The 12603-nt window shown below is 39.2% G+C and overlaps 1 protein-coding gene across 8 annotated transcripts; it reads left to right on the top strand.

The window, feature by feature from the left end:
- The first annotated feature begins 5575 nt into the window (after positions 1 to 5575).
- Positions 5576 to 12291, top strand: LOC113067385 (uncharacterized). 8 transcript variants are annotated; one of them, XM_026239769.1, is made up of 12 exons: positions 5576 to 6075; positions 6164 to 7950; positions 8496 to 8588; positions 8793 to 8870; positions 9340 to 9405; positions 9494 to 9586; positions 10989 to 11066; positions 11151 to 11213; positions 11357 to 11407; positions 11497 to 11711; positions 11852 to 12011; positions 12094 to 12291. In XM_026239769.1, the coding sequence occupies exons 5-12, from the start codon at positions 9366 to 9368 to the stop codon at positions 12222 to 12224; spliced, it is 831 nt and encodes a 276-aa protein (XP_026095554.1). In that variant the 5' UTR covers positions 5576 to 6075; positions 6164 to 7950; positions 8496 to 8588; positions 8793 to 8870; positions 9340 to 9365; the 3' UTR covers positions 12225 to 12291. The 8 variants fall into 8 exon arrangements, 2 of the variants coding, with proteins under 2 accessions (XP_026095554.1, XP_026095555.1); XM_026239770.1 differs by having other exon boundaries at positions 8805 to 8870; XR_003279335.1 differs by lacking the exons at positions 9340 to 9405; positions 9494 to 9586; positions 10989 to 11066; ... (3 more) ...; positions 11852 to 12011; positions 12094 to 12291.
- The last annotated feature ends 312 nt before the right edge of the window (positions 12292 to 12603 follow it).

Consider the following 12603-nt stretch of genomic DNA (forward strand, 5'->3'; position numbering starts at 1 on the left):
TTTTATCTCTAATAGTATCGATTTTAGAAGTAAAGTAGTTACTGTCATTAATGAAGTCATTACTGTTGTGATGTTGGGAAATGTCAACACTTGTTGAGGCTTTATTTTTCATTAATTTACCCACTGTATTGAATAAATACCTGGGGTTATGTTTGTTTTCTTCTAAAAGAGAATAAAAGTAATCAGATCTAGCAGTTTTTAATGCTTTTCTATAGGATATGCTACTTTCCCGCCAAGCAATACGAAATACCTCTAGTTTTGTTTTCCTCCAGCTGCGCTCCATTTTTCGGGCTGCTCTCTTTAGGGTGCGAGTATGCTCATTATACCATGGTGTCAAACTGTTTTCCTTAACCTTCCTTAAGCGTAAAGGAACAACTGTATTTAACGTGCTAGAAAAGAGAGAGTCCATAGTTTCTGTTACATCATCAAGTTGTTCTGAGGTTTTGGATATGCTAAGGAATTTGGATACATCAGGAAGATAACTTAAAAAGCAATCTTTTGTGGTAGAAGTGATGGTTCTTCGATACTTGTAACAAGAAGCAGAATTTACAATTTTGGCTATATGAAGTTTACACAGAACTAAATAATGATCTGAGATATCATCACTTGGCTGAATAATTTCAACACTATCAACATCAATTCCATGTGACAGTATTAAATCTAGAGTATGATTTCGACAATGAGTAGGTCCTGAAACATGTTGTCTAACACCAATAGAGTTCAGAATGAAGTGAAGGGGGACAATGTCTTGTATAAACAGGCTAAATACACACTGGAAAAAGAGATCAAAGTGGCAAAGAGGAATTATTCTGAAAAAATAAGGACTCAGTTCACTTCCAACGACTCCGCATCAGTGTGGAAAAGTCTAAAGAACATCACCAATTACAAGACACCACCCCCCAGCACTGTAGAGAATCAACGACTGGCAGACGATCTGAACGAGTTTTACTGCAGGTTTGAAAGAACACCCATCACCTGCCCTGAACGCCTCCCCACACAACCATTCACACCATTCACAACTCCTACAACCAGCTCTGAATGCCTCTCCAAACAACCGTTCACACCATTAACAGCTCCTGCAACCCATCCTGAACACCTCTCCAATCAAGCACTCTCACCATTCACACCTCCTGCATCCCCCCTCTCAGGTGGGGCACCTGCAATTCAGATCAGCGAGGATGCGGTGCGCCAGGTCTTCCGGAAGCAGAAAAGGAAAAAAGCACCAGGCCCAGATTGTGTTACACCAGCCTGTCTGAAATCCTGTGCTGACCAGCTGGCCCCTGTCTTCACACAGATCTTCAACAGATCGCTGGAGCTGTGCAAAGTCCCTTCATGCTTCAAACGTTCCACCATCATCCCCATCCCTAAGAAACCCAAAATTACAGGACTAAATGACTACAGGCCTGTGGCTCTAACGTCTGTAGTCATGAAGTCATTTGAAAAACTGGTGCTGGCCCACCTGAAGGACATCACTGGGCCCTTGCTGGATCCTCTTCAGTTTGCCTACAGAGCAAACAGGTCTGTGGACGATGCAGTAAACATTGGACTGCATTATGTTCTGCAACATGTTCTGGATCAACAGCTTTCTGACAGACAGGCAGCAGCTAGTGAGGCTGGGAAAATACACATCCAGCACCCGCACAATCAGCACCGGAGCTCCCCAGGGCTGTGTTCTCTCCCCACTGCTCTTCTCCCTGTACACTAATGATTGCACATCTAAGGACCTCTCTGTCAAGCTCCTGAAGTTTGCAGACGACACCACACTCATCGGCCTCATTCAGGACGGTGACAAGTCTGCTTACAGACAGGAGGTAAAAGAGCTGGCTGTCTGGTGCACTCTCAACAACCTGGAGCTTAACATGCTCAAAACAGTGGAGATGATCGTGGACTTCAGGAGAGACCCCCCTGCACTCCCCCCACTCACCATCATGAACAGCACTGTGACTGCAGTGGAGTCATTCAGGTTCCTGGGAACCACCATCTCTCAGGACCTGAAGTGGGACATTCACATTGACTCCATTGTGAAAAAGGCCCAGCAAAGGTTGTACTTCCTCCGCCATCTGAGGAAGTTTAACCTGCCACAGGAGCTGCTGAAACAGTTCTACTCCACCATCATTAAATCCATCCTCTGCACTTCAGTAACTGTCTGGTTCAGCTCAGCTTCTAAATCTGACCTCAGAAGACTACAGAGGGTAGTCCGGACTGCTGAGCGAATCATCGGTTCAACCCTCCCATCTATTCAAGAACTGTACTTATCCAGAGTGAGAAAAAGGGCTGTCAAAATCACTCTGGACCCCTCACATCCAGCACACTCCCTCTTTGAACTGTTGCCATCTGGTCAACGCTACAGAGCACTGAGCACCAGAACGACCAGACACAGGACCAGTTTCTTCCCTCAGGCAATCCATCTTATGAACAGCTGATAATAAAGGCGAACACACTACACTTTATATTTATATACACATACACTTTATTTATCTAACACACATACTTAGTATACACTTAAATTTTGCACACAATATATATGTACATACATAACTCCATTTTGTAATATACCTACCTACAATTGTCATTTGTATATTGTCATTCACTGTCTACATATTTGTATTTTTTATTCTTTTATTATGTGTTTTATGTTCTGTCGCTGTCATTCTGTTGTACTGCGGAGCTTCTGTCACGAAAACAAATTCCTTGTATGTGTAAACATACCTGGCAATAAAGCTCATTCTGATTCTGATTCTGATTCTGAATGTCTATAAATGCTGATCCCAACCCAGTCAACACGTGAGATCATGCGATGATCACAGTGACATCACACAATCCTCATACTGTGATCCTCAGCATGTGTGTAAAGCGTGAGCTCAAGGTGAGTTCATCTGATCCTCATACTGTGATCAGAATCAGAATCAGAATCAGAATGAGCTTTATTGCCAGGTATGTTTACACATACGAGGAATTTGTTTTCGTGACAGAAGCTCCGCAGTACAACAGAATGACAGCGACAGAACATAAAACACATAATAAAAGAATAAAAAATACAAATATGTAGACAGTGAATGACAATATACAAATGACAATTGTAGGCAGGTATATTACAAAGTGAAGTTATGTATGTACATATATATTGTGTGCAAAATTAAGTGTATACTAAGTATGTGTGTTAGATAAATAAAGTGTGTGTGTATATAAATATAAAGTGTAGTGTGTTCGCCATTATTGTCAGCTGTTCATAAGATGAATTGCCTGAGGGAAGAAACTGGTCCTGTGTCTGGTCGTTCTAGTACTCAGTGCTCTGTAGCGTCGACCAGATGGCAACAGTTCAAAGAGGGAGTGTGCTGGATGTGAGGGGTCCAGAGTGATTTTGACAGCCCTTTTTCTCACTCTGGATAAGTACAGTTCTTGAATAGATGGGAGAGTTGAACCGATGATTCGCTCAGCAGTCCGGACTACTCTCTGTAGTCTTCTGAGGTCAGATTTAGAAGCTGAGCTGAACCAGACAGTTACTGAAGTGCAGAGGATGGATTCAATGATGGTGGAGTAGAACTGTTTTAGCAGCTCCTGTGGCAGGTTAAACTTCCTCAGCTGGCGGAGAAAGTACAACCTCTGCTGGGCCTTTTTTACAATGGAGTCAATGTGAATGTCCCACTTCAGGTCCTGAGAGATGGTGGTTCCCAGGAATCTGAATGACTCCACTGCAGTCACAGGGCTGTTCATGATGGTGAGTGGGGGGAGTGCAGGGGGGTTTCTCCTGAAGTCCACGATCATCTCCACTGTTTTGAGGGTGTTAAGCTCCAGGTTGTTGAGACTGCACCAGACAGCCAGCTCTTTTACCTCCTGTCTGTAAGCAGACTCGTCACCGTCCTGAATGAGGCCGATGAGTGTGGTGTCATCTGCAAACTTCAGGAGCTTGACAGAGGGGTCCTTAGATGTGCAATCATTAGTGTACAGGGAGAAGAGCAGTGGGGAGAGAACACAGCCCTGGGGAGCTCCGGTGCTGATTGTATGGGTGCTGGATGTGTATTTTCCCAGCCTCACTAGCTGCTGCCTGTCTGTCAAGAAGCTGTTGATCCACTGACAGATGGAGGTGGGCACGGAGAGCTGATTTAGTTTGGGCAGGAGGAGGTTTGGGATGATCGTGTTGAAGGCCGAGCTGAAGTCCACAAACAGGATCCTCACATAAGTCCCCGCTCTGTCTAGGTGTTGCAGAACATAATGCAGTCCAATGTTTACTGCATCGTCCACAGACCTGTTTGCTCTGTAGGCAAACTGAAGAGGATCCAGCAAGGGCCAAGTGATGTCCTTCAGGTGGGCCAGCACCAGTTTTTCAAATGACTTCATGACTACAGACGTTAGAGCCACAGGCCTGTAGTCATTTAGTCCTGTAATTTTGGGATTCTTAGGGATGGGGATGATGGTGGAACGTTTGAGGCATGAAGGGACTTCGCACAGCTCCAGCGATCTGTTGAAGATCTGTGTGAAGATGGGGGCCAGCTGGTCAGCACAGGATTTCAGACAGGCTGGTGTAACACAATCTGGGCCTGGTGCTTTTTTCCTTCCTCAGCATGTGTGTAAAGCGTGAGCTCAAGGTGAGTTCATCTGATCCTCATACTGTGATCCTCAGCATGTGTGTAAAGCGTGAGCTCATTGTGAATGCTTCACACTCCGGTCCAGTTGGTGGTGGTAAATGCACCATCTAAACTGGTCTTCCAACCACCATAAAACATGTAAAGAAGAAGAAAAAGTTGTGCATGGTATTGTTAAACCGCAGAAATGGTGAGTGGCCTATTTACATACTTTTAGATGTGCAATGTGGTCTGGTCTTTTTTTTTTTTTTTTTGCAGAGTACTACTCACACATGCTACATGTGCACCAGCCATTTTACCTTCAGTAATCACACCAAAATTGCTAGCTGCAGCTAGTTTGCATATCAGTTTTTGTGAATTGTTAGGCCATGTCAGATCATCACAACATTACTAACTTTATATTTCAATATATTAATTCTTTTTTATTTATACTTATATTTCAATAATTAACAAGCACTGTAAAACAACAGTAAGCAAGAATGCTGCACTGGTGGAATAGTGTAAACTATCATTACTCTTTGGATAAAAAGATGAAGTATGCCTACTCTTAGACACTCATATTAAAGATAAAAAGCCTTATTTCACCACGCTATATGACTAGTTTTTTAACAACAACTTCTATCTGCGGAACTGTAGCTGTTTTATGTTAAAAGCTTCAACGTCACTTCCCATTTACCAAAACTCAAAGTGACTGACATTCATCCTCTTATTAACATAACAAGCAACTTTACCCAGACATCAGATGCAACACTACATCATTAAGAATGTAAAGTGTAGATCTACAAATGTGTAGTTTAAAGTACTTTATGATACACACTTTCTTTAGGATACACAACAATTGTCCAAAGAAGACTTCTTAAACAATTATCAAATACAGTAATCAGTGAAAGTGGCTAAGGTTGTCTTCTCAAACTAAAAAAAATTGTAAAAAATGTATGTGTTTCATATAATGTTTTACTAATACAGAAGTTCTTTTTGGCCTGTTAGGATTTGGAAACAAAAATTAAGGCATTGAAAAGACAGCAACAAAAAGCTCGTAGAAAATCAAAAAAGATCATTTTGGCTGTTCAGAAAAAAAATGAAAACACTTCTGATAGTGAACACTCCTCCAGAGAACTTGAATCAGACTACTCATCAGACGACTCAGGAAATATGCTGAATGTTGTGGAGCAGCATCAAAATGAAGACTTGCAAGAACAGTATGATTCAGAATCACAACAGAATACCATAATTAATATGCAAGATCAAGTGCTATGGTATGAAATTGATAGACTAAATGATTCCATGGATGTTACCAGTGAAAGTAACTCAGAGCTAGCTTTGTCTCTGGAGAAAAAGCTGTCTGAGTGGGCAATAAAATTCAACATCTCCATGACCTCTCTCACTCATTTGCTTAAGATTTTGAAGGAACATGACATTGATGTTCCAGCAGACGGACGAACACTATTGAAAACACCTCGTTCTGGCAGTTTGAGAATAACAGAAAAATCAGGTACATTTTAACTTTGAAAATGTCCATGCACTCATTTGGTAATATTATTCAGAAATTTCACTGAACTGTAAAATCTTGTTTTTGATAGGTGGCAAATACACATATTTTGGATTAAAGGAAGGTCTTACACATACTCTGTCTGAGCAAGACACTTCAAAATACGACCACTTTGAGATTTCTTTGAATATTGATGGCCTACCCATTTTCAAGTCCAAAAACCTCACAATGTGGCCACTTCAGTGTGCTGTCATCAACGTTGATGAAGTGAAAAACAGTCCTTTCGTTGTTGCTCTGTTTTCTGGAGCAAAGAAACCAAGTGATTTGGAGTTTTTGAGGGATTTTATGGAGGAGCTGCAAGAACTGATGGAAACAGGCTTTAAAGGGAAGAGAATTGTCCTCAAAAACATCATATGTGATGCACCAGCACGAGCCCTCATCAAAGGAATAGTTCAGTTTAATGGCCGCTATGGCTGTGACTTTTGTGATGTAAAGGGAGTTCATGAGAGCAAAATGCTTTTTTTGTATAAAGGAAATCTCAGAACCAATGAGTCATTTAGACAGAAGACAAATCCTGAACATCACCTAACAGATAGCATTCTTTTGAATCTGGACATTGATATGATCAGGCAGTTCCCAATAGATCCCATGCATTGTGTAGATCTAGGAGTGACTAAGCGAATGTTGATGCTGTGGAAAGAAGGACCTTTGGCCCATAGATTATCAGCTGGACATCTTAGCACCATTACTTATTTTCATCAAGCTGTCCGAAATCACATACCTCCTGAATTCAATAGGAAACCCAGGGGGTTAGATGAACTGAAGCACTGGAAAGCAACTGAATTCCGAACATTTTTGCTTTATACTGGACCAGTGATTTTGAAATATGTTCTCGATAAGGAGAAGTATATTCACTTCCTTTCACTTAGTATTGGAATGCGCATCTTGTACAGTGAAAACCTAATGGAGCATCGTGATTATGCAGATGAGCTGTTAACATATTTTGTTGAAAAAGGTAGCAGCCTGTATAGCATGAGTTTCATCTCATATAATGTGCATTGCTTGCTACATCTCACTGATGTTGCAAATTACAACAGATCATTACACTATTGTTCAGCGTACAAGTTTGAGAACAATATGGGTCAAATCAAGAGGTTTATCCGCGGTTCAAGTGATCCACTGATTCAAGTAGCTAACAGATTGGCAGAGAGGCAAGCAATATCAAGTTCTAAGAAATCAAATGTTACCTCTGGTATGCCAAAGACAAAAGAATGTTACAGAATGACCAATGATAGCTACTGCCTTATACATGGAGTTCAAGAAAATCTGATTTTTTGTGAGGTTTTTTGCAGAATGGAACCTTTGTACACTAAGCCATGTGACTCCAGAATAATTGGCATATTCAAAGGATTTCGGAATCACACTAAAATGTTACATACTGACACCACTCAACTGAGACATAAAGCAATCATGATACCTTTGTCATTGATTGATAAAGATGAATACAATGCGGTAGCGCTTATACCGCTCATGCATTCAGTTTGATTAGTTAGTCAAGTAAGTCAGTAAGGCAGGGTTTTTGCCTTTTTTATTGCATGTTATCCTGATTTTGATCCAAAGACTATGAATAATGTGTGTGTGTGTGTGTGTGCGCGCGTGCGTGTGTGTGTGCATGTGCGTGTGCGTGCGTCTTTCAGTATCGAATTTGTTTATTCGGTGATGGACAGACATCTGTTGTACCAATCAGTTGGATTTTTGATGACCATGGAACATTGAAGTGTCGATGGACATCATCACTCTCAAACATTAAAAACAATTCTCCACCAAACCCTAACTGGAAGGTTTATGACATTGTGAAGATCGTTGGACCATCAATTGGTAAGAAATTGCAATAATGGTGATTTGAATTGAAAATGAATGTGATGCTGAAATGGGGGTATAAGAACACAAATTCAAGTTGTTGTGCCTTATATAAGACAATCACAATTTTAGTTTGACATAAGTATTTAACATTTCTGGAAGATTTTTTTTTTCTCAATATTATGATAGGTGGTCTTATAAATGTACTAATCATAATATATTTATGTATTCTATGATGAATAAATAGTTGACTGAATTTCCATTATACACATAGTATACATAAATTTACCACTTACAGGAGACTATGATCAAGCAAATCAATACATCTCAGATTACACAACGGGGGTCTCAGCAGCAGAGGACTCAATTACTTATTCAATGACAGACCCTGCAGTTGTGGAATTACCTGAGAAGAGAAAAAGGAAAAATAAGCTCTGTGATGAAAGCGACATCAATTCAGAGACCTCTTCCTGTGAAGTTCTGTATATATTGAAATGATTGGTATGCAGAAAACAATTTAGGCGTAACTCTGTGATCATTCTTTATTTGTATGTACTAAACAGATGATATGAACTTGAAGCAGTCAGGAAATGAAGTGAAGCAATCTGGTCTGAAGTCAAGAAATGTCCCACTGCCCTAACCTCCTATATACCATGGTTAGCCTGTTTTAACTTTGATGTAGAACTTTGAACTTGCACTTTGCACTTTTATGTTTTTTCAATCCATTTTTTATTAGTTTGTGTTTTTCTTCTTTTGAACATTAGTCAATATTCAGCTCATTCAGAAAGTTCAGTGTGACAGTGTTTTAACTTTTTAACTAAACTTTTATTTAATAAAAAAAATGTTTTCTTCTGCATGAGCTATCTTTAAAGATACTCTTCAGAGAAGTGGGAAAAAAGATGAGGATGATCCCAAGCCCACAAGCTCTGATGTCTCAGGTGATTTAAACATATAAACACATATACAAAAGATAAATTCATGTATTAATGGTGTGTATAATGTGTTACTATGCAGAGGTTTTTACACTTTATATTGCCAAATCCCACCATATATGATGAACCTTTAGCTTAGGAGTAATGTTGGACATGTAAACCTGAAGATAAACCTTTTTAGTTCAAATTTATTAGTTTTATAGAAGCTTTACAAAGAATTCTGTTTTACAAAGAAATACAAATCCCATACTACAGATAAAAAACAAATATAAACACTTAAATGTCTCTATCAAGAACTTAAAAATGTGACTGTAACAATGTTTGAATATATTAATATTTATGTTTTTTATGAATTTTATGAAGACCCTCACAACCCTCTGGAGGCCTGTTGTGGGTCCCCTGACCCCGGTTAGAAAACCCATGCATTCATGTATTGATGTACATTAAGCCACTTACTTCTATATCTTCCTCTCAGAATTTCATGATCTTCAACAACATCACATGACTTATAAAGAAATTACAGTGCAAACCAGGATACCAGGTGTGTATACATTGTTTATTCATTGTGTATACAAGGTTTGTTATGGCAAAAGATTAGGTGATCATACTAATTTTAATGTGATAAACAGATGATGTGCATTTAAAGAAGTCAAGAAATGCAATGAAGCGAGTTGGTCTGAAGACAAAGAATGTTCAGCTGGCCAAAACTCCCAGATACCATGGTAAGCTTGTGTTTTAACTTATCTAAGGAACTTAGCAGAATCAGCTTTATAATTTGATTTGCAGATTTTGAATGTCTTATGTCTTTTCTTGAAAGTAGTCAAGAGTCCACTTCATTTGTGTGTGAATTTTGAGACTCCCCTGACTTGGCTCGACACACAAATGCTTTTTTTTTTAAACAGGGAATGATCAGCAACCAATCAGATATCTCCCTTGTTTTAGCCAATCACAAGAATGCACCCCATGTGGGGGGATTGTTTACTTATAAGCCAATCACATGAACTTGTTCACACGAAAATACAGATGTTTAGATTACAATTCAGGTTTATTTTTTATTATTTTTTACAAAATATAAATTAAAAAATGTCTCAATACATATAGCCCAGTAACTGCAGAAAAAAAGTTAACCATGGATTCATAAATTTGCAATAGGCATTTATTTCATTTTATTGAAATATTTTAATGAAAGTAAAAAAAAAAAATGTTTAAACCTTTTTGAATATTTACATATATCTAAATATTCTTTTGGATGCAATATAGAAGTCACTTTAATTATAATATTCAGTCCCTACATGAAGAGAGAGTCAGTGGTCCGCTGCGAGAGGAAAGTGGCTCTCTGGCTGCGAAAAGTGGGTCTCCGGCTGTCGTTCGCTTAGGAAAGTGAGTTGATCGCTGCTTGAGGAAAGTGAATCGTTCGCTCAACTTCGCTGCTTGAGGAAAGTGAATCGTTCGCTGAGGAAAGTGAGTCGCTCGCTGCGTGACTCGTGAGGAAAGTGAGTCGCTCGCTGGGTGAGGAAAGTGAGTCGCTCGCTGGGTGAGGAAAGTGAGTCGTTCGCTGAGGAAAGTGAGTCGTTCGCTGATTGGCTTATAAGTAAACAATCCCCCACGTGGGGTGCATTCTTGTGATTGGCTAAAACAAGGGAGAAATCTGATTGGTTGCAGATCATTCCCTGTTTAAAAAAAGGCATTTGTGTGTCGAGCCAAGTCAAGGGAGTCTCAAAATTCACACACAAATGCAGTGAAGTTCACAGACCGCAAGCAGTTTGTAAATCAAGATATATGTGTGTGTGCATCAGAAATACATTTCTGAATCTTGTCCTGTGCATTTGTGAATCTTGAGTGCATTTGTAAATGTTGTTTGCATTTCTGAATTGTGTGTGTATTTCTGAATTTTGTGTGCATTTCTGAATTTTGTATGCATTTGTGAATCTTCTGTGCTTTTAAAATTTTGTGTGTGCATTTGTGAATTTTGTGTGCATTTGTGTATCCTGTGTGTGTATTTATGAATTATGTGTGTGCATGTATGAATCCTATGTGTGCATATGTGACTGTAGTGTGTGCATTTATCTTTATTGAGACTCTTCTGGCTCCATAAATTTGATCATTCTAATTCACATTGTTCAGGTGACTGTCTGGATGATAACAATGAAAGCCCTGATGACAGTTATTTAAACTCAAGCCAGCCCAACCCAGTATTCTTAGGTGAGACAATAGATATTCCCTTTAACACATGCAAACACATCACAAGGTACCTTATAAGAGAATTTTGTGTCATGACTCTCACAGATACTCTTCAGGGAAATGTGGCAATGCATGAGGATGATCATCCCAAAAGCTCTGCTTCTTCAGGTGAGTTATAATTTAATATGATTTATTGTGTGTGTGTGTGTGTGTGTGTGCGTGTGCGTGTGCGTGTGTGTGTTTTTTTTTACATTGTACCAAATGTCCCCACAATTAAAGTGAACCACCTATGTATGTAATTTTGATAACAGGGAAGGAACCAAAGGAAACAAAATGCAAAGTCACCATGGAGAAATTGTTTGGTATGTGATATATCAATTATTTATTTATTTATTTATACAGACATAAAACATCCTTTGCTATATAACAATCTAACTTTACAATTTTTCAGATCTGAATACTAAGATACTTCAACAAATTCAAATGCTGGAACAGAGACAAGCTGTCATCATGAATGACTTGGCCAAAGTTAAGTCTGTTCTCATGAAGCGGGCAGAAGAAGATGCCCATGAGGAACTTTTTAAACAACAACAGTGCTCCAGCTTTGAAATGTTTGAAGCCTTCTGTCAGAGGCTTGAAGAAGACAAAAATTATCGAGAGCTTTATGTTAGTACTACTATATAAATTTAGCGTTTATTTTTACAACAAAGCCACTGTTTTATTTATTTTGCAGCAGATACCATGTAAAAGAAATGTTGAAGCCTGGTATATTTTAATCATGACAATATTATGTATGTTTTTGTCAGGTACACTATCTCATCCATACTCATGGCAGCTCCAATATAGGTGAGATGGTGAGACAGGCTTTAAAAAGCATAGCGTCAGACAATGTTCTCTGTCTGTATAACAGAACGGGGAAAGATGGGAAGAAGGTGTTTCCACCTGTGCTCCTGACATGTTTGAAAAGTAAGTGTTTAAGTTTTGGTTTGTGCATTTGGATGCTGCTATAGAAATTGTAATGTTAACACCTTGCTCTTTGTGTTTTTAGAATGTGTCAGGTCTTTTCACAAACAAAATGAAATAGAGGTGAAGAAGCTAAAAGTAACCACTAGAACAACACCAGACAAGGAATGTATTCGCCAAGTAGAATTTTTTTGTCCAACGCCAACACCAGGCTGAAAAGGAAACCAAATAAAGGAAAAATCTGACTTTTTGTTTGATTGTTTTGATTGATGGAAATAAAGAATGTGGGTGTAAAAGTTTGAGTTAACTGAATCATTTTAGATATCAGTGAACTAACAGAATTATTACATATGGTGATCTCACAGTATGAGCACACAGTGATCACAGTATGAGCACACAGTGACCACAGTATGAGCACACAGTGATCACAGTATGAGCACACAGTGACCACAGTATGAGCACACAGTGACCACAGTATGAGCACACAGTGATCACAGTATGAGCACACAGTGACCACAGTATGAGCACACAGTGATCACAGTATGAGCACACAGTGACCACAGTATGAGCACACAGTGACCACAGTATGAGCACA

The sequence above is a fragment of the Carassius auratus genome, linkage group LG28B (genome assembly GCF_003368295.1).
Source record: "Carassius auratus strain Wakin linkage group LG28B, ASM336829v1, whole genome shotgun sequence".
In the NCBI taxonomy this organism is placed as follows: domain Eukaryota; kingdom Metazoa; phylum Chordata; class Actinopteri; order Cypriniformes; family Cyprinidae; genus Carassius; species Carassius auratus.